We start from the raw sequence: 26,425 nt of genomic DNA on the forward strand, positions 1-26,425 counted from the left end.
AGATTAGATCAGCATCAGCTCTTGTCTGATGAGGGGTCACCTCAAGCATGGAAACAGACAGTTTGGATCATCCAGCAAGTACAGGGCAAAACCAGAAAGTATTGCAGGGCTCTGTTCTTTGGTCAGCCCATACAGAATAGAGTCTTTTGGAGGCGATCAAGTCAACACTTGGGCACATTTAAAAAGAGAGCATGACTCTAGTTTCTTCTCTGTCTCTTTGGGCCAGTTCAAAATGACCAAGCACCTGCCCCACTGACCTCAATCGCTGTCAGCCCAACAGAGGTCCTAGCCACGGGCAGCATCAACTGCAAAGACCCCTCCAGATGATTCCAAAGCCCAGCCAGCAAATCACTCCCAGCTTTCAGGCCTTCCTAGCTGAGGCCCCAGACGTCAGAGAGCAGAAACCAGTCAGCCCTGCTGTGCTCCATCCAAACTCCTAACCCACACAAGTCATGAATATAATTAAAAAAATAAATAAACAAAGCACCTGGTCTTGGTGACAGACTGGAACATCTCTCTCCAAAGCTGACAGATGGATCTTTTTAAACAAGGACTTTAATATTAAACAGGCTTTATCTAATAGATATACATACAGCTTTTGAGTCACAAAATTCATTATCCATTCTTTCTGAGCATACATGGAATATTTATGACAGACCAAGAAGTCAGCCACAAAGAAGATCTAAGCAAGTTCCTAAAAGTAGAACCCATATAGACTCGCTATATAGAACACATGCACATGTACACACACACACAAATACACACGCACACTGGACACACACACCTGACACACACACACAAACACCACACACACTGCATACAGTGAGTAGAAAACAGAGCACAGAAAGAAGAATTAGATAACAGACAAGAGAAAGAAAGAGAAACAGAATAAAGTGAAAAAAAGAAAATAGAAGAGTGACACTTACGACAGACAGCAGGGGGCAGTGGACCAGCCCTTCATGGCTTCTGCTGGATGTCTTATTCACAGTCGCCATTTGGAAATCTGGGAAGGGCTTGTGGTCCTGGCAGCCCTGTTTCCCTTGCCCTTGCCCCTGCTCACTGCTGCCCCTCTAGGCCCCAGTCCCTTTACTTCCCAGCAGCTCTATCTTCTCTCCTTTCCCTTAGTAAAAATCCTTTCCCTTGTTTACTCTTGTGAGTGGTTAAGCCAACCTGATCAGAAACATGCTTCCAAGCTCAGGTTTATGAAACATAGAGCTGGGGGGGTAGGGCAGAGCCAATGCCAAGCAAAGAGGACCCACACGGGCCAAGGAAAGCCTTTGATCCCCAGGAGGAACGTCCAGCCTTCTGAGCTCCGATCAGGAGCCCAGCCTGAGGCTTACCTCCCGAGTCCAGAAGGGAAGATTTCACATGGAGACAGCGGTTCACGTGCTCGCCTTCCTTCTGCTGACATTTGTAAATGAACTCATACTCCACAGGGCCCTTGCCTCGCCAGAGGACGTACTTGTATGGAATGGGCTTATCCAGGTGCTGCTTAGAAATGATGGTTCTGCCTTCAACAAGGGACCCGTTCTCATGTAGGTCTCTGTGAATAAACAGGACACCAGCCCGTTATCCAAAAATCCTCTCCCAGAAATCTTCATTCTTCTCAAACATAGCACGGAGTGCAGACCCAGAGCTATAAATCGATGCTGACTGAGAGGATGTTTCCGGAACAAGGCATGGTTTTCATGCAGAGACAGAAAACAGGCCAAGGTGAAGTATGACAAAGAAGTGCATTATAGGGAAGAGTTATTTGAAATATTCATCTTCCCAAAGTTCTAAGGGTTAATCAACTTGATAAAAATTATGATTTCAATGTATTTCAAAGACTGGATGTTCTGTACATTTCCTTACAGGCCTACTGGGATATACTCACTTGGTGTAGTACATCTCGCAGACATCATGATTCCATCCGGGCTTCCCAAATTCTTCTCCGCCCCTGACAAACACTTTGTGTTGCCTGGGGTTGAACTGGAAATGTTTTGAAATGATTGCATGGAAGTACACCGTGATTCCTTCCAAGGAGCTCAGTGGGCTGGGGGAAAGCCACGGAGGAAAACACCGATTATATTTGGATCAGTCTACCTCTCTGCACACACACACACTCACCCCCCCACACACACACAGGCACACGTGTGCACACAGGATCCTTGTTTCTTGGCTGTGCACTAAGACACACCCCAACAAAGTGCAAGAGCGTCCACACTTCAGACAGGCTGTCTGCTGGGTGGGTGCCCTCGGCTCTCCCTCTACAGTGGAGGAGGACATGGGCGCGGTGGGGGGGGGTGATCTCTGCCCAGCTCCGAGGGGCTGAGGGCTGTGGCAGGAGGGGGTGGCTGAGTACTCTGGGACGTGACAGCCTCTCTCCTGACTTCTGTAAGGCCCGTGCTGCCTCAGGGACCCCAGGGACCATATTACAGAGCATTTCACCTGAGCAAGGAATTGGAACAGGTGCCCCTCCACTGTCTACCTCCTGAGTGTTCCCCTTTCCCCCAAGACTCAACAAGAGGGCAAGGTGGGAATCTCCTCTGGGGTGACATGGCCCCTTCCAGCCCCCGCTCAGGGTGGGGACCAGGCCTGTGCCGCCCCGAGCCGGGTCACACCCACCACTCCTTAGCTCCGTGTGAGCTCTCCCTCTGGCTCCTTTGCTCCCTCTCATTTTTCACGGTGGTTGCATTATTTTTGTTATTCCCCTCTGGCTTCTTCGGGTCCTTCGGCTTGGCCTTCTCATTTTCACCTGCTTTTCCTCCAGAAACACCCGTCTGGTCCTTGGTTGCAGCTTCCTGGAACAAGCACCCAAACCCCAATCTTGATGACCAGCCTCCACATTTGCCCCCAACAGGGGATGCTTCTCATAGCCGCCAGAGTGGTCACATTCCTTCCCTGCTCAGAACCTTCGAATGCCTTCTGGTCCACCTACCACAGCCTCCCAGGACTCCTCTCCGCACTGCTGTCAATGGCCCCTCTTTCCTGCTGCTCCCTGAACAGGTCCACCACACTCTACCTGGGGGCCTTTGCTCGTCCCCAGACAGCCATGCGACTCGCCTGTCACTCTTTCAGATCTCCTTGGAAGGCCTTGCCTGGCACCCACCTCCAACACCCCAGCCCCTCACCCTACTTCTCTCCGCGGCACTTCTCACAGCCTGACTTCACTTTCTCTTTCTCCCCACTAGAATGTGAGCTCCAAAAGGCAGGAGCTGGTCTCATTTCAAATGTTAGGCTGCACCCCCAGCACCTAACACATATTCACCAAATGATTAAATTGAGCTGTGGAAGGAACGGGGCCAAAAGGAGCAGCCCATGGGACAGACAGCAAGGACGGGGACGGCTTCCTGGAAAGCCGACCAGGTCGGAATGAGACGCTTTACCTGGTGGTTGTCTCGGGAAGCAGGGACACTTGTGGGAGGCTGTTTCATTTTCTCAGTCTGATTTTTAACTTCTTTCCCAACTCTTTTCCCTGCATCAGCTGGCTCAGCTGCAGCAACACCTGCCTGGAAGAAATAAAGACCCCAAAACATCAGGGCCAACAGGACAAAATGGACAGGGAAACTCTGACTCAGTGGCATAAGGGTAAGTATATGCCACCAGCCCAGTGACAGGGGTCAGCAGCTCGGGGTGGAAGGGCAGCCCCTTCCACAGCCCCCCTTCCCAGGGAGCAAGTGCCAGTGGACACCCTTCCCAGACAGTGAAGTACTGTCAGAACTGCACTGCACAGCAAGGTGTCGAGACATAGCAGGCCAACCCCGGTCGTCACTCCACTAACAACTCACCCCAGAGGCAGGGGCCCTGGCCTGCTGCCCAGTGGCCCGCGGCTCTTTCCCGGGCCTGGAGTGGTCCCCGTTTGGCTCAGGCAGTGGGAGCTCCTGGGCAGCATCTCTCTCCCTAGGAGGGCCTTCACTGGCAGAAGTGGGGAGGCCTTTGCCCTTGGAGGGGTTTGGGGAGTGGTGGTCCTTCCCTTCCGGGAAGGCTCCTCCCAGAGTCTGGTCCTGGGGTACCGGGCTGCTCAGAGACTCGGTGTCCGTAGCTGCTTCTACTCCTCTCGCAACCTGGCCCTGCAGAGGGCGGCCCACAGCCTCCAGCGGCGTCTTGTCCACACTTGGGGGCTGGCTTGTCTGGTGGGTGGGACCACCCTGCTGAGCTGGGCTTTGGGGTGGGGCTGTGTCCGGGAGCTCAGGGTTTGCAAGCGAACTCAGACTACAGGGGCCCAAGAGGGATGAGGACAAGGGATCCAACCCTGCAGACGTGGAAGCATTCTGATTCCTTTTCTTCCTTTTTCTCCTTTTTCTCCCTTTCCTCTAAACAGAAAAAGAGACACACATGTTATTTCTCAGGTTTACTATACTCTCACCAATGTTTTCCTCCAATTTCCTTTCAATTTCTGAAGTACGTCAAGTGTAGCTCGACCAAACCACCTTACATCTGTTAAATCTACCATTTCTTTACCTTGGAAAGAATGAAATTGAGACACAAAGTGAATGGGAGTGGTGAACAGAGGGGAGGGACAAGTAGGGAGCAGTGATGGTCACATGCTTCGTTCTGTCCAATCCAAGCTGAGACCCTCACATGGAATTCCTTCCCATGGGACATCCTTTAAGGATGGCTTTCAAATGTTAGAAAGCAGGTACAGGTCCCCACACATCATACTCCATATACGTATTATGTACAAAATAGAGACGGAAGAATGAACAGAAGTCTAAGTAGTTCCTTCCTGCACCCGCACTGGCATGTTACACCTCTGCCTGAGATCCTTGCTCAAAGGCAAGAATCCTCAACTTCAGAATCAGAGATGGAGCCCGTGAGAAGCAGGAGTGGCAGGACCCTTTGAGGACCCCATGGGGCTGGATGCCCTGCACGCTTGGGGATCCTGCTCTGGAGCAAGTATTCATTGGTTCATTAAGTGCTAGTAATCATGCCTGGGCTGAGTCCCCGGGAGAGGGAGACGGAAGGCCTCGGGGTTTCTCTGCACATGGAGTGGGGCAGCCTTGCTCTGGGTCAGCTTCCAGATTTTCTCCAAGAATCCTGACCAAACTTCGTGCCCATCTGCTCGAAACAAGCAACACGACACACAGGCCACCCTGGATGGCAATTTCCCAGTCTGACACTGACCCCTGCTAACATCGCAGTAGAAAGAGGCTTAAGAAAGGTCATTCGAGGCAGTCACTTCCCCAGCTTCCAGGGCGTACAGATCTCTGAAGATTTTGCCAACATACTGATGGTGACTCAGCACGTCTGGAGGACCCAAGGTTCTACATTTCCATGGTGCTGCTGCCAGACCAGGCCTGCTCTGTGAGCACGAGGACCAAGCAGCTCCCTACCCCAGGCGCCCGACTGATCCGACTGGCCTGGGGGCACGGGCACCAGCATCTCCATTAGCTTTCCTGGTGGTCCTGACATGAAACCTCACTGGGAACCACAGGTCAGACCAGCAGAAAGCTGTGTGCGGACCCCACAGCCCCAAGCCCTTTGCAGAATCTCCTCCTTTTTCAGCGTGAGGCTAGCTTAAATCAAGTCGCTTAGTTCTACACTGATTTACCAAGGAACCTGGAACGTTGTCCTAAGCGCATGGAACAAGAAAGTAAGACACGTTCCTCCCCTATGAAGCTGATGGTTTAGTAGGAGAGAAAGACTAAAAACAAATGGTTTTAGCATGTTGGAAGGACTCGCAGGCTTCCCAGGGAAGAGGCGCAGGTTGAGTCTGAAAGCCACCAAAGGCCGAGGAGGCAGTTTTATCCATTCGGCAAAGATTCCCGGGTCCTACACGTCTGAAGGTGGCCAAAGCCACAGGCTGCCTCATATGCTGACTTGCCCATTCAGAATCAAAGCGTACGTGTGGCCGGAAGACCCTGCAGGACTGGCCCTCACTGCCTGCTAACCTCATCCCCTGGCCTCCAGTATTAATCCTGTTTTTTACTTTCTGTATTTTAGGATGCTCTGGCATTTGCGGGGGCCTTGCTAATCCTGGAGAGACTGCCCCTCCCAGGGCTAGCTAATTCCCAGAGAGAGGGATCTCTCTGAGCAGATGAAAGATCTGAGCAGATCTTTCATCTGCAAACCAACTAACACGGAGCCCTGCCCCCCACCTCCTTTATCAAACTCTCCCTCCAAGCCAACATTCCCTGCCCTGAATCACCGCAGGGCCAAGTACAGGACAGCTAGACAATCCTATAACCCAGAGCCCACAAAGAGTATTCAAACCAGCCAAACCTAAACCTGCTCGAACCTGCCTGCCTTTCCCCACAAGGCAGACTCTGGTCCACGTTCTCCCCTTGCTCCTTCTCCCTCCCGTGGGGCCCTGTGGACGTGGCCCCCCTGCTGGAATCCATAAGTACCACTGACCTCTCGTGTCATCACCAGTTATACGAGCAGGGCGCCTCCTGCCTCAGGTTCTGTCTTTCCCCAGACACCTCCTTCACTTAGTCCTCTGCCCCACACCCCTCAGCAGACCACCCGGACACCCTCAGTAGGAAAGCAAACCTTCACAGCCCCGCATCTGCTTTATTTCCCTCCTTAGCCACTGTCAACTAAATATGTCTTTATTTTCTCTCCCCTCCAGGAAGGAAGTCCTTGTTTTCTTCACTGCTGCATCCACAGTGTCCAGAACAATCCTTGACCCCCTATAGGTGCCTAATCACTTCTGTCTCATTAAATAAATTCCTTGGAAAGTCCCGTGTTTCCCTGTAGCACCAGCATGTTTCCTCTCCCCCTGGGACCCCACACCCCTCAGTCGGCTCTGTGATCAGATCCAAGAACAAAAGGTTTTGACTTCTGATTTCCAATTTGCCTTTCTCCCCTTTACCTTGCTTTCTCCTTTTCTTATCCTTATTTAACTGTTCTTTATATAAGCTGCTTCAAAACCCTAGAATGAGATTTAGATTTTGCACAGGTGACTTAGAGTTCTCTCAACACACGTCTATGGGGGCACGTGAGTGCCCAGCCCCCTCATGGGTCTATAGACAGGACTGGGATGTTGGCAGATCTCAGGCTGCTGGCACGCCTGCCATATAGCAAGGCTCGAGGCTAAAGTCTAAAATTTTCCTTGACAAAAATCAAGTTTATATGTATGATACTTGTTACATATTTACGTATTCCTAATTCTTGTGGTCTGTCATTTGACCACATTAGTCAGGAATATGCACACTAAAACTAAACACTGCTGATTGGGAATGCATGCACGGACCTGGGTCACAACCTCTGGATGTTGGCAGCGGATGGGGGCGGTTGGGAGGAGATCCCAATAGTTGCCCACGTTTACAATGGATGGTAGGGGGTGAGTATTCACTTAGTTAATCCTGCATTTATGTTATACATACCCTTTATAGTGGGCATAATATTTAATTAAAACATTTTTTAAATGAAGAGTTTATTGACTTGGAAGGGATGCTACCGAGCTTTCTGGGGACTGCAATGTCCTGTCTCTGGATCTGGTGGGGGTGACAAAGCTGTACACACAGCAGAACATCTAGGGGGCTCCGCCCTGAAGACCTGTGCATTTCACTCAATACCAATTATACCTCAGTTCAAAAGCTATGCTGCGGGAGCTTCCCTGGTGATGCAGTGGTTAAGAAATCTGCCTGCAAATGCAGGGGACATAGGTTCGAGCCCTGGTCCGGGAAGATCCCACATGCCGCGGAGCAACTAAGCCCATGGGCCACAACTACTGAAGCCTGCGTGCCTAGAGACCGCGCTCCACAATAAGAGAAGCACTACAAGGAGAAGACCGTGCACTGCAACGAAGAGTAGCCCCCGCTCACCACAACTAGAGATAGCCCGCGCGCAGCAACAATGCAGCCATAAATAAATAAATAAATAAATTTATAAAAAAAGAATGTACAACATTATTAAAAAAAAGCTACACTGCGCCAGCTCTATATGCATACATAAAGGCTATTCCTATTCCTGTCCAAAGAGAATTAATTAGAAAAAAACAACAGTTTGCTACTTCTTGAGGGTGGGGGGGGGGGGTTTGGTCAGAATACACCTCTGATTTTATAATGAGCATCAGTTTGTTTTTCCATCAAAAGAACAAAGGCTTCCCATACAGGGAGAGCAGAGAGGAGACCCCAGTCTGGGGGAAGGCAGGCCAGCTCGTTCACTCACCTGAGTGCTGGGTCAGGAGCACACAGAAGGGTGGTGCTGCGGACCCTGAAATGGTACCTATAGCAGGATGCGGGGGTGACAGGTGGGAACACTGACTTGTTGGACAGAAAGTCAGTGAAGCCGCTTGACAAAAGCTGACGTGTTGGAGGCTAAGTGGGCCCACTAGCTCTGCCCCAATTCCCAGGGGTCCTCTGCCTTCACCTGCACTGATAGTGACAGGGAGAGAGTAGAATAATTAAAGTTAGTTTAGAAATCCCACTAGGGCATTAAAGACAGAAAAGGAATTTTAAGGGAGCTTAGGAAGCTGTTTCAGGCCAATGACCACTCAAGAAAAGAATCCAGCAACCTAGCAATAATCTGCGCTACCTCGAAGGAAAACCAGGCACATCCAAGCACCAGGCACACTCAAGCCACAGGTCCTGAGAGTTAAAACACAAGACAATAGATATGGGGTCCTGGTCTTGTTACTTGAAGTCAGGGAGTTAATGGTCCCCAAAGAGTAGCATTTCTGCATGTAGTCAAGACGGGAGCATAGGTGAGGGGGGGAAAGAAACTAGGTGAAAGAGGACACTATACTGAAACCTTAGATGAATTACAATATTTTAGTGTATGTTACCATCCTTTTGCTAACACATATGTGATTTAAATAGTGCTATGATTGTCCCTGTTAGACCATATATAGGGTCAAAGGAGGAACTAATGATGTAAGCCTTGATGTCTACCCAAAAATGAGGAAGAAGGTGGTCTTCTCCCCTCCCCACTTTTTCTTTGATTATAAAAATGTAGCCCTCTTTGTTCTTGGGGCTGCGCTCCCTTGCCTGCCCACTTGTATCTGTCTCAAGTGTCCTATGCTAACAAACCCACTCTTTGTCTATCGCTTTGCCTCATGCTGAATTATCTCTGTGATGAGACAAAAGAACCTGAGTTTCATTAAGTCCTGAGACCAGGTGAGCAGTTTCAATTAAAAGACAGTGGGTTCGAGTCCCCTCCTAAGTCAGGGATCGTGGGTTCAAGGCCCAATCTGAGGTGCAGCTGGGTTCGAGTCCAATCCGAGAAGGAGTGCGGTTTCAACAGCAAGTGTTTTGCCAATTCAGGGAGGACGGCAGGGCTGAGGAGAGTGTCACCTTTCCACCTGGCATCTGATCAAGCACTTCCTTCTAGTAAACAGGCACTGCCCAAGCTCCCTCTCTGCAGCCTTCCTTCCCACCGTCTCCAGACCCAGGTAACCTTTCTCAGCTTCAGTTTCCACTTCTGTAGAACTGGGATGACACATGTGGGCAGTGCTTCAGTGGGGGGAGCAGGGTGGGGGGTCTGTCTACAAACATAAGGTGGGCTTTACAGAATCAGCAAGAGAAAAGAAACTGGGATGAGAACTAGAAAGATCAGGTTGACCCCCAGCCTGACCTATCCCAACCAGTGGTATCATTAGGACCAGGGCTGGCCTCTCAATTAGACGCTACCAACTGCAAAAGGGAACTAAGACTCCATAGTAGGGAATGCCGAGGAGGAAGTGAGGGTCCATCAGGAAAAAGTCCAACAAGAATCTCTACTAAGGGAACCACACGATTCCTGGATGTGCTGAGGAAGCCTGACTGGACCAGTTCTGGAGCCTTGGAGAGGTGCTTGGACCATCCCTGCCCCGCCAGCTGCCTGGCGTCCTGCTCCCACTCCCCAACTCCAGGAAATGGTCCCCTGAACCTCCCATTCTCAGCCAAGTGGCTCAAGCAGGATTAACTCTACTCCAGCTGCAGGGTCAGCATACCACCCTGGCCACAGTGACTGCTTCAGGGATGGGTATGTATTCCAATCACAGCCACTGAGGTTTGAGGAGAGCTTCCCCTGGGAAAGAGACGCTTCCTCGTCCTTCTCTGGAAGCCCCCGAAGGAAGCATTCTCTTGTCCCCTGAATGATGCAGTGGGAAGTGGATAACTGTGGAAGGGTCCACAGTGGTGGAAACTGCTTCTGAGAGGCCAAGGAGCTAACTGACATGAGAAAGGCAGTGCAAAGACACAGAGAGATACCCGGACTTTGGGAATATCATCTAGGTGCCCAGATTAAACCTCGCATGCAGCTAGGTCTACCTGAGGATTTCTCAGTTACGAGAGTGACAGATTCCCTTTATTGTATTAATTAACCAGAGGTGGGTTTCAATTATTTGCAACCAAAAGATTTCTAATGGTTAAAATACTCAAACTTCCGAGTAGGGTGTTTCCTTTTTACAGAAGCCCCAAATAAGTCAAGGTAATCATGTTCTAACAGCTTTGGTGCATAAGATGTCAGGCTCTGGTAGATATGCTTGGGCCACAGCATCCTCAGGGCTCCTGTATCATTCATGGCACAGTACAGGAGGATCCCTCTGTGACACGTGTGTGACCAGATGCCTTCTGGGCATCACAGAAGTTGGTGGGAGGTTTCTGACCTCATGAACAGGTGCCAGCCGCCCCCCAGGGAACATGGGTCAGGTCTGCCTTCTAGAAGGAAGGGCGCTGTCAGCAGGGAAAGAACAAGGAAGCACACACCACAGTGAGCTGGGCGACCCCACGGAACCAGGAGGGTCTGGGAGGTGCGGCTGTGTAAAGATGGCAGTAAATGCAAGACGGACCCCTGGAGGGATGTGACCCAGTTCCTGGAAGACAACCATTGGGAGAAAGGGTGACACGATAACAGCCCATCACGCGGACCCCAGACCACACCCCAGCCCCCAAGAGCAGACTGGTGGATGTCACCACACCTGTGGTGGCAGCCACCAGCCCAAACCCTCTTTTTAATATAACCAAAACCCTGGAATCTAAAAACATGATACCAATGAACTTATTTACAAAACAGAAATAGACTCACAGACATAAAAACAAATATGGTTATCAAAGGGGAAATGTGGGGGAGGGATAAATTAGGAATTTGGGATTAACAGATACACACTATTATATATAAAATAGATAAACAACAAGGACCTACTATACAGCAAAGGGAATATAGTCAATACCTTGTAATAACCTATAATGGAAAAGATTCTTAAAAAGGATCTACATATGTAATATATACATAACTGAATCACTTTGCTGTACACCTGAAACATTGCAAATCAACTATACTTCAATTTGAAAAATAATAATAAAATATGTAAATAAATAAAACCAAACCCCACCCATCTGAGAGGCAACAGGGCAGCCTCTGGGCGGTGGGCATGTGCTCTCCTCTGATCACCCCTCCAGGAGAACTATACCACATTTGCTGCCCACTTATCTCTTTCTCCTGGGAACTGCCTTTTATGTCCTTCACCCATTGTTCTGTTAGTGCATGGATGTCTTATTTCTTTGAGAGAACTGATTAGGTATTCCAGTCGTGAACCCTTTGTCACATGTTGCAAATGTTTTCTAGCCATCTGCTTTTCTACTTTATTGCTGAATGGTCCCCTCTAACTCAGAATCTGGAATATTTTTGTGCCCCTATCAGCATTTAAGGGGTTGTTTTGGTGAGCCTTAGGAATATCTATATAATTTTATAAATAGTCACCTATATTTACAAGAACTTTTAGGGTGTATTTTACTTTAAAATGGTCAACCAAGCTGGTATATATTTTAGTGTTTAGTATGAGTAAAGAACCGTTTTTTCCAAATGGTGAGCCACGGTTCAAACACCCCTTACTTAACACAACTTTACTCTCTGATACATGATGCCACCTTTATCATGTGCTCAACTGCCATAAATGCTCACATCTGCGTCTGGATGTTCTACGTCAACCCTCCCTGATGGGTCTCTGTTACTCCATTAGGATGTTATATCGCTATGTTTATAGCTTATGATACATTTTGATGTCAAATCTCCCATTTATTTTTCTACTTTTCTACATTTTTCATAGGAACTCTTGCCAATTTATACTCTAGATGGACTTTAGAGTCTTTTATCTATTTCAAAACAAAAACAAAAGCAAAAACAAACCCACTGGGAACAATACTACTTTTACACATTAATTGGCTAATTGGATGTATACATCTGAGAGAACTGACATCTTTACGATATTAAACCTTCCTTCTGGGAAAATCTATTTGCAGTTTGGTTTTCCTGTTTGTGTAGATCATGAAGGGGTTCTCCAAACACCCCACCCCCCCATTTTCTGTTAGTGCTCGCACCCTGATGTCCGCTGTATTTACAAGGTGCTTTTTTTTTTTTTTTCCTTCGGTACGCGGGCCTCTCACTCTCACTGTTGTGGCCTCCCCCGTTGCAGAGCACAGGCTCCGGACGCACAGGCTCAGTGGCCATGGCTCACGGGCCCAGCCGCTCCGCAGCATGTGGGATCATCCCAGACCGGGGCACGAACCCATGTCCCTTGCATCGGCAGGCGGACTCTCAACCACTGCGCCACCAGGGAAGCCCTACAAGGTGCTTTTGCTTTTTTTGTTTTTGTTTTTGGCTGTGCCACATGGCTTGTGGGATCTCAGTTCCCCAACCAGGGACTGAAGTCCGGCCCCAGGAGGTGAAAGCACCAAGTCCTAACCACTAGATGGCCAGGGAGTTCCCAAGGTGTTTCTGTTCTTAACTAACCAACAGACCCAAGCCCAGAGGCAAGACCACACCTGGTTTACATGCTTCCCCCTCACACCGAGCACCCAGTGCCCCACAGGCAGCAGCTGCTCAAATAAATCTTTGTTAAATGAATCAATGGCCATCTTACTCAGGAAAAAAGTCACCACTCTGTAAAAGACTGATAGGTAAATACCACAAACATCACTCTTCAATGTCTGAAGCCTCACTGCTTTTCCTCATAAGCAAAAATACTTCCATTACATATATTAGGTAGTTTCACTTTTGATAGTATTCGTGAAATCTGCAAGACTCACAAATGCTATAGAAAATGAAAGAAGTCGGATTTGAACTTCCAGAAACCAGAGACTAAATTTAGCGGGCTTCCTCTGCACAACTGGGGTTCAGAACACGAGCCCATAACCTCAGGCGCTGGCAGTTGCAGAGACTGGGGGTTTTCTCTAAGCCCCAGCAGAGGCTCGGCCTTTGACCCCCACCAGACTAGTCCCAGCTCCCACGGAAAACCCAGGCCCCCGCTGCTCTTTTCCATGCAGAGAATCTGTATGGCCTGTGGGGCTTTCAAGGTAAGTTTTCCCATGAACCAAAGAAGACAGCTGCACAAGAAATTAAAAGATGGATGGAAAAGTGGGGTAGGGTGCCACATACAATAAAGCTGAAATTCAATGTTAGCAGAACATCCTCAGAGTCACAAGAGCTGACACCTAAAGGCATGGCTCCTTCCTAGACCAGTCCAGGTAGGAGTGAAAAGCACCTCCCCACCAGCCATCCTCAGCATCAGAGAAGGTGTGGGGCTCAGTTTCATTCAAGCCTTGGCGGGAGGCATCGTGTGCCACTATTTATGCAAACTACCTGCTCAGAGTCTGAAGAGCATGCGTCAGGGACCTCAAACGGGGTTGCATCCTCTTTTCTTCTTTTGCAGGCAGAGTAACTAGCAGCCTCCAGCTCATCGGATGTGGATGTGCCGCCTGCCGCATCTACAAAACCCTCTGACGCAACTTCCTGTTGAAACATGACCCCCTTCAGACAGGACAGGGTGACCACAGGCCCCGCTCCATCAGGACCTAAGGGACCCCTAACTCAGCCCCAGGCAGAGAGATGCTCTCGAGTGAGGACTAAACCAGCCCCCCAGCCTCCGGGGCGTCCAGGCTCAGCAGGCACAGGGTCCCGGGTGTAGGGAACCCAAGAAAGGGTCCTGCAGGTGGCAGGCAGAGCAAATCCATGCAGGCAAGCTGCCCCATGCTAGAGCTGGTGCCTGTAAGCCTTGGCACACCAGACCTCCCATGCAAGCAGGCCCAGGCCCTGGTTCCCTAAGCTCCATCACAACGCCTAGGCCGGTGCTTCTACACAGATGCAGCTGCGGGGACACTCCTGGAGGAGCAGGCAGCCCAGCACCTGAGGCCAGGCCTCGAGGGGGCTCTCGGGGACAAGGGGCACGCAGGGCAGTGCCCAACCCCTCTGGATGGCACACCCCAGGCAGCACAGAGCCAGTCCTGTGCCATTCCCCTTGGGTGCAGGTCAGGGGAGGGTACCTGGGCCTCCCACATGGGGGCCTCATGGCTGGCACTGCCCTCAGGGATGGACAAGGGGAAAGACCACGAGCCTCTGACCAAGTGTTGGGGAGGGCAGGCAGTCAGCGTGGAAAGGGAAGGGGAGTTCTCCGAGGGGTACTTGCAAAGGCCCAGTGGGTGAGACGGGTCAGAGCACATGGGTGGCCCAGGCGCAAAGCCCACCCCAGTCAGCGCCAGGTACCCAGGCTGGCTCCATCCCCTCCCAGAAGGAAGCCGACGATGGGGACCGAGGCGACACTGGAAGGAACCATAGGGTCAGTAGGCGCCTTCAACCCAACTCTCTGGGCTCCATCCTGTGCCCCTCTTCCTCACAGGGCAGGGGAAGCTGTCCCAGGGGAAGAATGAATCCATTTGGAAGCAAGAACCACCAAAGCCGCCCTGTCAGTCAGCACCAAAGGGCCACCACAGGAAGGGCAGGTAGGGACAGGTGCTCCCCACGGCCCGTAACCCCAACACCCCTGCACCCACTGCACGACAGCCGGGTGAAGGGCCCACTCACTCAGCGGCTGGGGATGAGGCCAAGTGGTCCGGGTCCTGGTTCTGGCCTTTTCCCTTGGTCCCCCGCATGTCATCCCACCACTGTTAGAACATCACGGCCTCGCCCGCAGGCCCTTCCGACCACGCACACGCCACTGTCTACTAGGATTATATAAGGTCACTGCAGGGACTGGCAACAGTCACAGAAGCCCTCAGGAGCTAATCACCAGACAACCCCCCAGCGTTCCTGTGTTCACTGCATCTGGCTTCTCCTGTGTGGGTAAGTGTGCATTCAGGCTTTTGTTTTTAAATCCCCTTCTATGACAATATTACACAGTTTTCTTATATCGAGGTGAAGATCGTAACATAACCTAAAGTTAACCACTTTAAAGTGCACAACTCAGTGGCATTTAGTACTGTATGGTCATCGCTTCCATGTAACCCCATCATTCTCGTCCCACCAGGAGGAACCCCGTACCCAGCCCCTGGGTGAGCTCCGGGCACCTGCGTGGCTTTCTCCAGATTCCTCACCAATCCTGGTAGCTGTTTCAAAATCTTATTCCCCAGAGGAACCTTCTTCTCAGGCTTTTTACCCCAGGCTTCCAGCACATCTGCTGGTGACCCCAGATGGAACCTTCCTCCCGGGGTGGGGGGAGCGCAGGTAGCACCTTTCCATCTGCCTTCAATGCTTTTGAGGAACACCCTCTGCACAGCTGCTTTTCCGCCCTTAGAGAGTTAGTTCCAAGTCAGGTGTAAAAAAGGCAAGTGCCCTGTGTTATTCCTTCTGGGAACTCCCAGACAGGCCACAACATACTTCCTTGGGGACAGGTCTGCTCGGCCCCCTCCGGAACAGGGAGCCCACAGCAGAACATCAGAACGAGGCTGTCATCCTCAGACCACCAGCACGCGGGAGAGGAGGGCACGGCTGAGTTAAGGTTGAGCTACGGCACCACAAAGCTCTGCTACCAGGTTAAGCCCCTTTTTCTTGATTCTGCGCTCACTTGGTTACTGCAAACCTCAGACTACTTTCCAGAGTTCCAGTAAAGTTTATTCTTACAGTTCTCACTTACTGGGGTGTTTCTCTGAGGGGACAGGCCCTCGGAGTTCCCTTCTCTGCCATTTTTGCTGATATCACTCTACTATACGTTGTCCTTTATCTTTTTATTTATCTATCCGATTTGATTACAAGAATTCCTTCATATCTTTAATCTTTGACAGTAATAACAGTTGGAAGCCATAGTACTTTCTGCCATAAGGATGATACAAATGACACTCCCCAGGGTGGAATATTCAGGTGGACTCCAACATTTGGCCATAAAACACTAAGGCTGTGATAAAATCTTCAAATGAAATCTCACATGCCTGAGGTTATTTTCTGACAATGACAGTAGAGAAGCAGAAGAGCAGGGGGCACCTGCCTCACAGGGGGTCCCACCACATTACTCTCACCTGCAGAGAGAAAACTGCCCCATCGCTGCAAATGCTGACTTTTAGTCAATTTGTTCGTTTGATAGGTTTAATACAAAACCTTGCAACTCTTTTGAGTGTTTGATTCAGAGGTGGGACAGTTATACGTTTAATGGCCATTTCTATCTTCTCTATTGTGGACTATATCTATTGTTGGCCCATCTTTCTATTGGGTTGGTTACTGTTTTCTACTTGATTTCGAAGAGCTTTTGACATATTGAGGCAACTCACTCTTTGTTAAAAAAAATGTTATGTAAATATAAATCTTTTTATGTATATACAAGTACGTAAATACGTATTTTTCCTAAACTGTTTGCCCTTCATCTGTACTCATGATATGAGGTTTTTAATTCTTTTAAGACTTTTTCTGGAGTCACATATACCAATCTTTTATTTGTATTTTTCACCTTTGCTTTAATTACTAGAAAATCTTTCCCCATCCATGGGTCAGATAAATATTTATGTATATTTTCTCCAACTGTTTTTATACACATTAGGGTTTGTTTCTGGATTAGCTATTCAGGTACATTGACTCCTCCCAAGATTCACTGTTTTGTTTTTTTGTGTGTGTGTGTGGTACGCGGGCCTCTCACTGTTGTGGTCTCTCCCATTGCAGAGCACAGGCTCCGGACGCCATGGCTCATGGGCGCAGCTGCTCCAGGGCATGTGGGATCTTCCCGGACTGGGGCACGAACCCGTGTCCCCTGCATCGGCAGGCGGACTCTCAACCACTGCGCCACCAGGGAAGCCCCAAGATTCGCTGTTTTAATGACTGGCTTTGAAACATGTTTTTGTTCATCTAATACATCAAGTCCCACTCAAGGCTTTTCTTTTTAAAAATGTTCTTGGTTATTCCTGCTCATTTTTTCTTCCAAGAGAAGCTTAAACTTACTCAGTCAAGGTTAAAAAAAAAAGCCCTAATCCTGCTGGGCTCAATACCATTTTCAATCACAGTGTCATACACTTACTTCCTAATGGTGTGTGTTTCTTGATACTCACTTTAAGAGTGTACCCAAGGGACTTCCCTGGTGGCACAGTGGTTAAGAATACACCTGCCAATGCAGGGGACACAGGTTCAAACCCTGATCTGGGAAGATCCCACATGCCATGGAGCAACTAAGTCCGTGCGCCACAACTGCTGAGCCTGCACTCTAGAGCCCACATGCCACAACAGTGAGCCTGTGTGCCACAACTACTGAGCCCACACACCACAACTACTGAAGCCCCATGCCTAGAGCCCGTGCTCCACAAGAGAAACCACTGCAATGAGAAGCCCGCGCACCGCAATAAAGAGTAGCCCTCGCTCACTCCAACTAGAGAATGTCTGCACACAGCAACGAAGACCCAACGCAGCCAAAAATAAATAAATAAATTTATTTAAAAAAAAAAAAAAACCGTTTACCCCAAATTTCAGTGTCCGACGTGGCCCAGGATGGGAGCTGGCCATCCTGCTTTGGACAGGATTATTGTCCAAGGGGAAGGATACACTCACATATACACATCACAACTACCCCACACACTCACACACACGCATATACCACACACGCATTCTCATACGAGTGCATACACATATATTATGTACACACATTTGCTCACACATGCATGCACACACACACTCACAAAGGGCTGCAACACTGCCAGCTGCAGTACCTCCCACACTGTCTGACCACAAAGAACAACTGAGGACCAGACAAGAAACCAGCCCCCACCAGGCAGAGAGACAATGTCCCTCCCAGTCCTGTAAGAAACCTGGGAACAGACCCAGCTGTCTGCATCTGGACAGGCTAGACTTCAGCGTGGGGAGCTCTCCCCCATCATTCTCCCTGAATCTGCCCAGGTAACTCTCTGCAAGCCTCGCCTGGACTCCAGCCTGGTCACTTACTCAGGAGACGCTCTCTCGGGGTCTGACACTTACAAGGAGAGCAGACAGCTTGGCTTCCCCTTCAAGGAAGAACGTCTGGGTAACTGGTGGCATTTCCCGAGCACCCCCCTTTCCTCAGAGCCTGGAGGCACCTTATGGACTGCATGGTCCATGCAAAACGCCCAGAGAAGAGCCAGATACCCACGTGGCAGAAGCTCAGGCACCCAGCCCCAGCCCAAGCACAGTATCTGGGAGACACGATGTGCTGGGTATATGGTGGGAGGAAAAGGAAGGGGGATGGGAAACCAGAGACCCTGCGATGAATCAGGCACAGAAGGGGCGGCTCTGGCACAGCCCAGCGTGCAGGGGCCAACAGGCTGCACATCAGAGTAGCAACGTTTTCCCGGAGAGGATGCTGTGGGGACATGCGGGACCTTGTTCAGCCACTGATGAAACCACAGCAAGAAACAGCATCCTTGCAGAGCAGGTGGATGGGCAGAACCATTCCTCCCAGACCCACTTCCCCAGGGGCCAGGCACTCACTCTCTGCATTTGCCAGGAGATGTCCGAACAGGGCTCATCCGGGTTTTCTTGCAAATCACCTGAGCCCAGCGACAAGAAAAGGCTGCTGTCTTCCCTCAGCTCTTGTCCACACTCCATTTCTCCCTCCGGGGCCGATGTCGCCTCGAGGCTGTTCTCAGAATCTACAAAGGCAGACGCACATGGGTCACATCTCGGAAAAACAAGTGAACGTCACGAAGGAAAACTTGGACTCCTCCCACGAGCGTTGTCCAAGATTAGCCCTCTCCCCACTCGAGATCCTGCCCTGCGTGTGGTGAGGCAAGCCTGGTACAATTTCTGCTGTCTGGTGGGCAAGAGGGACCCAGGACCCTGGCCCCAGCCTAGCAAGAGAGCACAGTCCAGTGCCTCCTTGTGTCTGCATCAGCACAGCCCCAGACCCTGATGTCTCAGCGACACCTCAAACTCTACAGAGCTCCAAACCGGGACTACCGCCCGGCCCTCCCTCCCAAAAGCAGCCCCCCTCTCTCCCCAGGGGCGGGCTCCCCCTTCCCAGCCCGTCTCCCAGCAGGGCCCAGGGGTCTCCCAACACCTCCCTGTACTCATCCATCCGTGTGTCCTGGGGATTGGTCTGTCTCCAAATTCACACCCATTTAGAGCTGACACCCACAGCACCAAGAGGCTGATACAGTGACCCCACACACACACTGAATCCTTCAGGGGACCTATTTTCAAATCTGGGTCTCGACGCCCCCCCCAGAGACACACACACTCCAGATGGTTTTCTGCCAGGAAGCCTCCCTTAGACTGATCCCCAAGGCCCCAGGCCCACGCGGGGAGGAGGGTGAACTTCCAAAAGCGCCTTCCACTCCCCTCTCCCGGTGCCCAGTCGTATCACCGCCCTCCTCTGTAAGTTCTGGAAGGCAGGGACCAGTGGCCTTGTTCTTGGAGTCCCCAGCGCCTGGAACATAAAGCCCCTCAGGAGCCTTCGCTGCATGATTTCAATTAACAGGAATCAGAATTTCTAACAAATACATTAAACAACTACAAACACACTCTGAACCTTAAGGCCAAAGAACTAAATAAAGTTGGGAGAGTATTTGTAACACACGACAGCCCGGGGCCACTGTCCTTTGATGATAAACTGTGGGCATCCTGACCTCCTCTCTCTTCCCCCAGCCTCCACTGTGGGGGGTGGCCCCCCATTAGCCTGATCCAATCAGAACCTGGCATTTCCGTGGCCCCAGTGATTGGCAGAAGTATAGCAGGGGTCCAGGGCTGGTGACTGGGGTTTCGAACTCATCAACTCCTTCTTCCCAGTCAGACAAACAGACCCTATGCTTGAAAACGACCAGTCTGCCTCCATGACGGCAGCAGCATAAGGACAAAGCAGGGCTGTCAGGACCTGAGAAAGATGCAGAGCTGTGTGTAGACCTGACCCTCTCGGTCTGGACACAGAGCGTGTGCGGCCCAGTGTACTCCTCCTGCCGAGGAAGCAGGGAGCTGGGTTTCCAGTTGCCTCCAATATAAACAGCCCCAGTGACTGTGAAAATCAGTAAGAATAACCTAAAAAAGGAAGAAAGGGATCTTCCCAAAAGAAAAGAGGCAGTTCAAAGAAAAAGAATTATAAGTGAGCTCTTAACCCTTAGTTTCCCTACCAATGAAGGAAGTGACAGTGGAACCCAAGAGGTACCCGTTTCTACCCAACTGACTGGCCCAAACCTAGACAGGGTATGGCTGGAAATGAAACCTTGAAGACCCTGCAGACAAGAGAGGCCGGAAGAAGCCTCGTGTGGGGGAGATTTTGAAGGTTTCCATTGTAAATGCACCGGCCCTTGGGGGCCAGCAGGCCGCTCCTTGGAGCTTGTCCTCCAGACAGACTGGCCTCAGGGCAGATGCCGTGCAAGGATCCAGCCCAGCCCTGTGCATCTGTGGCAAAAGAACAGGAGTCCAGGACGGGGCTGGCTGCTGTGTGGCGGAGCTGAGACCGGTCTCAACTAGAGGCCACGGAGCGGTGCCACATGGGGGAAGCAGAGTGCACCAGCTTACAGAAACGCATGTGCGTGTGTGCATGTTTCCACGCGGAGGAAACATCTGGAAGGCGACACACCAAACAGTTAATGGTGTTGTGTTAATGAGGGATGTGAAGGGCCTGGGCTGGGGGTAAGCTGAGGGGGCTTTACCATTTTTTATATCCTCCTGTAACATGCTGGTCATTTGCACCAGCAGGTACTTCGTCTACAATCATCAAAATAAAAAAGAAACTAGCTGGACTCAGTAGGAGCAAAACTTAACTAGCATCTACTCGATACTCTGCGTGCTAACCCGTCAAGTACTCACAGCCACACTGTGACTTGCTCAGGCCCCCAGCTGGCAAGGGGGCGGGCAGGGCTTGAACCCAGGCTCAGAGGCGAGGATAGGCCCCGGGGACAGCGCTAGGGCCACGGTCCTTCCCCCAGGACTGTGGCTGAATCAGAGCAAATTCCTGTCCCTGCCCCATGAAGCATAGGCTCACCAGGTACATGCACGCTGGGCAGCATGACCTCCTATTGCAGCGCCCCTGCAGACAGGTGTGCCTGCAGGTAACAGACACACAGGTATCCAGAGAGGGCTAAGAGGGTCTGAGCTCCCCTTCAGACAGATCCCCAAATCAAGTCAATGGCTGATTACCACATGAATAGGGGAGAAGGGCAGGGACCTCACAGGCAACCCCAAATCACTGCTACAAAATTAGTTCAACCTAAATCAGTCAGCTGCACAGACTCCATGCCTAGGCTCCCAAATGAGCCCTGACAGCAGCTCTGGGTCTGCCACCCTCAGCAATCCCCACCCCTCCCTCAGCTGGAAAACAGGGGCTGCAGCTGCCTTGTCCTGAAGGCTAAAGAAAGTACTGCATGCCTCAAGCTTTTATATGAGGTCCCTAGAGCAGCAGAAGTCATAGAGACAGAAAGTAGGAAGCCAGATGCCAAGGGTTGGGGGAGGGGGAGGGGCAGTTAGTGTCTAATAGGGACAGACTTTCAGTTTGAAAAGAGGAAGAAGTTCTGGAGATGGATGGTGGTGATGGCTGTACAACATCGTGAATGTGCCTAATGCCACTGAACTGTCCACGTAAACGTGGTTAAAATGGTAAATTTTGTGTGTCAATGCAAATAATCAATCTATAATAAGAAACAGAAGAGAGTTTTATTTGACCAAAACTGAGGACTATAGCCCAGGACAGCCTCTCAGTAGTTCTGAGGAACTGCTCCATCGAAGCACAGTTTTCAGCAGTTTTATATCTTGTCAGAACAAAGAACACACACCAAACGTGACAGGGATACATCCCTTCAAAGTTTCAGATGAAGTAGGTTAGCACGTACACTGCAAGGCAGTATGACCCCGGTGTCTAGGAAGTGAATCTTAAATATGGGGGTGGGGGTGCTGATGTGGACGCCACAGCAAGGGAGGCATTTATCCTTATCTTCAAAGTGGAGTCGCTAATGGTTAAAGCACATGTGTGAGGTATGTTTGACAGGCCATGAGTCAGGCTGTTCCAGTTCACACAAAGTTCAGGCTGAATCATGTATAAGCCCAAACGACTTCCCCATACTTCAGTTTGTGAAAATCCCTTCCATCATCGTTTTAAATATTTTATCACAATTAAAAAAAATTTAAACCACCACATAGAAAAACACAACTCTCTCAGCCCATGCACTCCTCTCACCACCAGGCAGCCCCTGGGTCAGGTGCGGCGGGCATTGAAGGGGAGCAGAATTTCCCACCCCAAATATGTCACTTTGGCACGAGGATTATTTTGTGCTAAAGACAATTAAAACTAAGCAGATTCTAGAAAAACTCTTGGCCTCCCCCTCAACGGCCTAAATTTACAAAAAAATTTAGGTCTATACCTAAATTAGGTCTATACCCTGGTCTATACCAGGAAGAGAGCCATTACTATAGTTACCATTTACCAAAAAACTTATCTGCATAATAGAGCAACCTCTATTTTCCAAACTTCTCCTCTGCCTTGCTGTGAAAAGCCCTCCTCTTTGCAGCCCCAGATCCTACCCCTCTCCTTAAGTAAGGGTGTTACAGAAGCTTCAATTACCTGGCTGCCTTTTGGGTCTCCTATTTTTATGGGCTCCCGTACACATGAAATGTTAATCTGTCTCTTATGAATTTAAGTGTTAGACCAGCCAAAGAATTTAGGAGGGAAGAGGGAAATGTTATCCTTCCCTGCAGCACAAACTCAAAGGCCAGTGCAGGCAGCCACAGAAATCAAGTGGCCGCATCAGTGGACCCACAAGTGCTGGCAGGCGGGCAGCTCCTTCCCTGACCAGTGAGGCCTCCACAGCTACATCCAAACCCTGGGGCCACCCCTCACCCACCGCAGCTGCCTCCAGAGCTCCCCCAGCGGCCCCCAGTCCCTCCTGGACTCCTAAGGGGTCTCAGCCTGCTTATCTTACTTTTTTCCATTATAAAAACAGCGACGGGGCTTCCCTGGTGGCACAGTGGTTAAGAATCCACCTGCCAATGCAGGGGACACGCGTTCAAGCCCTGGTCCGGGAAGATGCCACGGAGCAACTAAGCCCGTGCGCCACAGCTACTGAGCCCGTGCGCCTAGAGCCCGTGCTCCGCAACAAGAGCAGCCACTGCAATGAGAAGCCCGCGCACCGTAACAAAGAGTAGCCCCCACTGGCTGCAACTAGAGAAAGCCAGCGCGTAGCAATGAAGACCCAACACAGCCAAAAATAAATAAATAAAATTTAAAAATTAAAAAAAAAAAAACCATCGACAAGAAAAACTTGGAAATGCAGAAAATAAAAGAAAAAATGCATTTCCCAGAACTTCCCCTGCCCCTGCAAAAATAACCTTCTAGCACTCAAGGAGGAAGTCCCACCTGGATTCCCCGGGGCACCTACCAGAACAGGGGTGACTTGGGGTGGGGGAGGCGCTCCTGACCACCCCCTACCCCCTGCCCCACTGAACCTACTGGCACTGGAAGACCTCCACCATCGGACCAGATGAACATCACCCCTGCTCTACCATCAGACTGCACCAAGATCACCCCTGGCAAAGCCAGCCGCCCTCCACCTACGCCCAGGGTGGCCTGGAACTCTCCACACACTCCCCTTCCACGCCTTTATCTGCGTGGCCTCCCACTCCCCCCACCGCCCAGACCCAGGTGTCCTGGCAACTCTGGCACCTGCACTGCAGCCTCTCCTGGCTCCATGGATCCCAACCTTGCTCAAGTTCCAGAGGAACGGGCCCCACCTGCAGCACCAGGGGGAGCCCAGCGTCCAGGATGCCCAGGGCTCACAGGCTGGGTGGCCTGGCAGACCTACAAGTGGCTGAAAGGTGGAAATAACTCCTGCAGCTCACCCAAGCCTCCCAACATTTTGGTTTCAGTTTCCATTCCTGTGAATAGTAAGCAGAGAAGTCCGTAGGCAGGAAGTGGGTGTGGGTTGGAGGCAGGACTCACCATTCAACACCTGGGTCCTCAGCCCTATTGTGTGACCCACACTGAGTGACCAGGGCCTGGTCCCTAACCCCCACCCCCAGTGACAGGTAAGGGACCACCCCCAGCAAGCCAGCCCTAAGGACAATGGCCCTGTCCAGCACTCATTGTGCTCACAGAGGATAAGCAGGCAGCCCAGAAGCCAGCAAACCCCCAACAGCTCTCAAAGCCTTTGCCCCTGGAGCTGGCAGAGACGCCAAGCATCGAGGTGTGGGCTGTCCATCTTGGTAGTGACCATGCCCTGCTAATGGTTGGGGGCCCTGGAGTGACCTCTGACTGGGCCGAGGTGGACAGCTGCCTTGCCTGCTCTCCCTACCTGCCTGGACAGGCAGGACACTAGAAGGTGACCAGGGTTCTCTGACAAGGCTTTTTTCCCTGTTCTGTTGGAAAACACATCAGTTGCTCTCAGCAGCCCTGGGAAAGCCCCTCACACAAAATTAAAGGGTGGTGGGGGGACAGCAAGCTTTCCTGGAGGGCTTCCCAAAGGGATCAGTCTCAGGAGGTGCCAGGCACAGGACATGAGACTCAAATGAAGTTCTGATTTTCTCCCATTAATCTGTCTCATGCCAATTTAATTCTTAGACAAACCAGAAGGACCTAGAAGGGTAGAGGAAAACTTCCTCCCCGACCATGCTAGGCCAGTAAGACCTCAACCACAGCTTCCTTCCAGGGTACTGGTTCTGGCTCCTCAGTTCAAAAATCCCTTCTCTGCCAGTTGCTAGCTGTGTAACTCTGGGCAAGTTACTTAGCCTCTCTGTGCTTCAGTCTTGACATCTCTAAAATGGGGATTGATGATAGCTCCTCCCTCAATATTTAGCACAGGATCGGGCAAATCATAAGTTAGCTGATTGGTTTTATTTGTGTTTTTAGTCTCTGAGGTCCCAAAGACCCCTCCTCCCAAGGCCCCCTAGTCAGGCAGATGTTCTAGTGACCAGGGTGGGGAGCCCTGGCAGGTGGGAAATTCTGCCTGGACACCAAGAGTTCAGCCATGCTATGATTCACTATCTGGACCAGGAATCAATGATAAGAGTGGACACTCAGCTGCCCACCAAGCTCCTCCCAAAGGGTTAGAAGCAAAAGAAAATCAATAAAAAACTGACAACAAAAAGCGGCCACCTCTCCATACCTCTTACAGTGCAAAGAAAGCATCTGTAACATGAGCACTTTGTACAAATACAGCAGAAACAGGATCAACCAAAGAACTGGGGGTGTCCATCTCATTCCTGCCTCAAAGTGCACCTTCTTTGGTTCATTCAGCAATTATTTATTGAGCACCTATTGTGTTCCAGGGAGCATACAAGAGACTTGGGATAAAGCAGTGAACAAGAGAGCAAATGTCTCTGAAGCCCCACCCTGGTATGGTCCAAGTGCTACCAGGACAAAGAGCCTGGGGATGTGCAATTCAGAGCGAAGGGGAGGGGTGAGCACAGTTTTCAACTGGGTGGTCAGAGTGGGCCTCCAGAAGAAAGGAGACAGTTGAGCAAAGACTGGAAGGAGGGTATGGGGGAGATGTGCTGCCCTCTGAGGAAAGGTGTTTTCTAGGCAGAGCGAAAAGGCAGTGCAAAAGTCCTGCGCTCAGAGCATGCCTAGTATGTACTAGGCGGGGCAGGGAGACAGTCCAAGGCCCAGGACACCGAGAGAATCCAGGACCGACCAGAGTCCACAGGTGAGGCCCACCTGACACGGTTCTACCTTCATGCACCTACCGGCCGCCCCTCACCAGGAAGGGGCCTATGCAAGCTGTGGGGACCCTTCCCCCACCAAGTGGGCCTAGGATACCGCTACTATGCAGCATCCTCTGAAATCCTCTAAGACTCCTCAGTTCAGCCCAACACTTCCCACTCCCAAGGGAGAAGGAAAACCCCAAGTTCTCTCCAAGAAATGAAACTAAGATTCTTTAAAAAGTGACAGATGCCTCCAGCAAAGGGCCAGATAAAACTGTATTTCTAAGAATAGTGCTTCTTCTAGAAAGAGCTCTTTAGCCATAGAAGACGTCACTGCTGGCCTGGGTTGTCTGCTGGCCAAGGTCTCCATTTCTAGGGAGGGAGGTGGGACTTAGCTGACTGCCCCACTACCACCAGCTCCACTGGGCTCCCAGCCGCATCAGGGCCTTACCTGGTACAGGGGCTGCAGGAAGCAGCTTCTGTCCACACTGGCTGCAGAACTTCGGGGCTTCCTCTTTGGAGATATGCCGGCAGGAAGGACACTCCATACCTCCAGGGAGGGGAATTCCTGAGGCTGGCATGCCTCTGCAGATCTGGAAGCAAGAGTCCCGAGGCAGCCAGTTTTATACCCCACCACCTGTCATATGACCACAGCCTTGCTTCAGTTTCATTTTCTGGGAAAGTGAAATTGGCAGCGGCCTAGGAGTTCTCCTTGCTCAACTGAAAACCAGCC

General features: G+C 50.7%; 1 protein-coding gene across 1 annotated transcript in view; it reads right to left on the bottom strand.

Annotated features, from left to right (window-relative positions):
• Nucleotides 1-26,425, bottom strand: part of RNF213 (ring finger protein 213) — a 111,167-nt gene that overhangs the window by 82,395 nt on the left and 2,347 nt on the right. Inside the window, exons 2-9 of the mRNA XM_060135564.1 lie at nt 26,144-26,285; nt 18,556-18,716; nt 3,771-4,295; nt 3,369-3,491; nt 3,327-3,332; nt 2,608-2,783; nt 1,877-2,035; nt 1,341-1,543 (exon numbers count right to left, since the gene is read on the bottom strand). Of these exons, the coding sequence (XP_059991547.1) occupies nt 1,341-1,543; nt 1,877-2,035; nt 2,608-2,783; nt 3,327-3,332; nt 3,369-3,491; nt 3,771-4,295; nt 18,556-18,716; nt 26,144-26,273 (1,483 nt within the window). The 5' untranslated portion in view covers nt 26,274-26,285. The remainder of the gene's footprint in view (nt 1-1,340; nt 1,544-1,876; nt 2,036-2,607; nt 2,784-3,326; nt 3,333-3,368; nt 3,492-3,770; nt 4,296-18,555; nt 18,717-26,143; nt 26,286-26,425) is intronic.

This window comes from Lagenorhynchus albirostris, chromosome 20 (assembly GCF_949774975.1).
Source record: "Lagenorhynchus albirostris chromosome 20, mLagAlb1.1, whole genome shotgun sequence".
Taxonomy (NCBI): Eukaryota; Metazoa; Chordata; class Mammalia; order Artiodactyla; family Delphinidae; genus Lagenorhynchus; species Lagenorhynchus albirostris.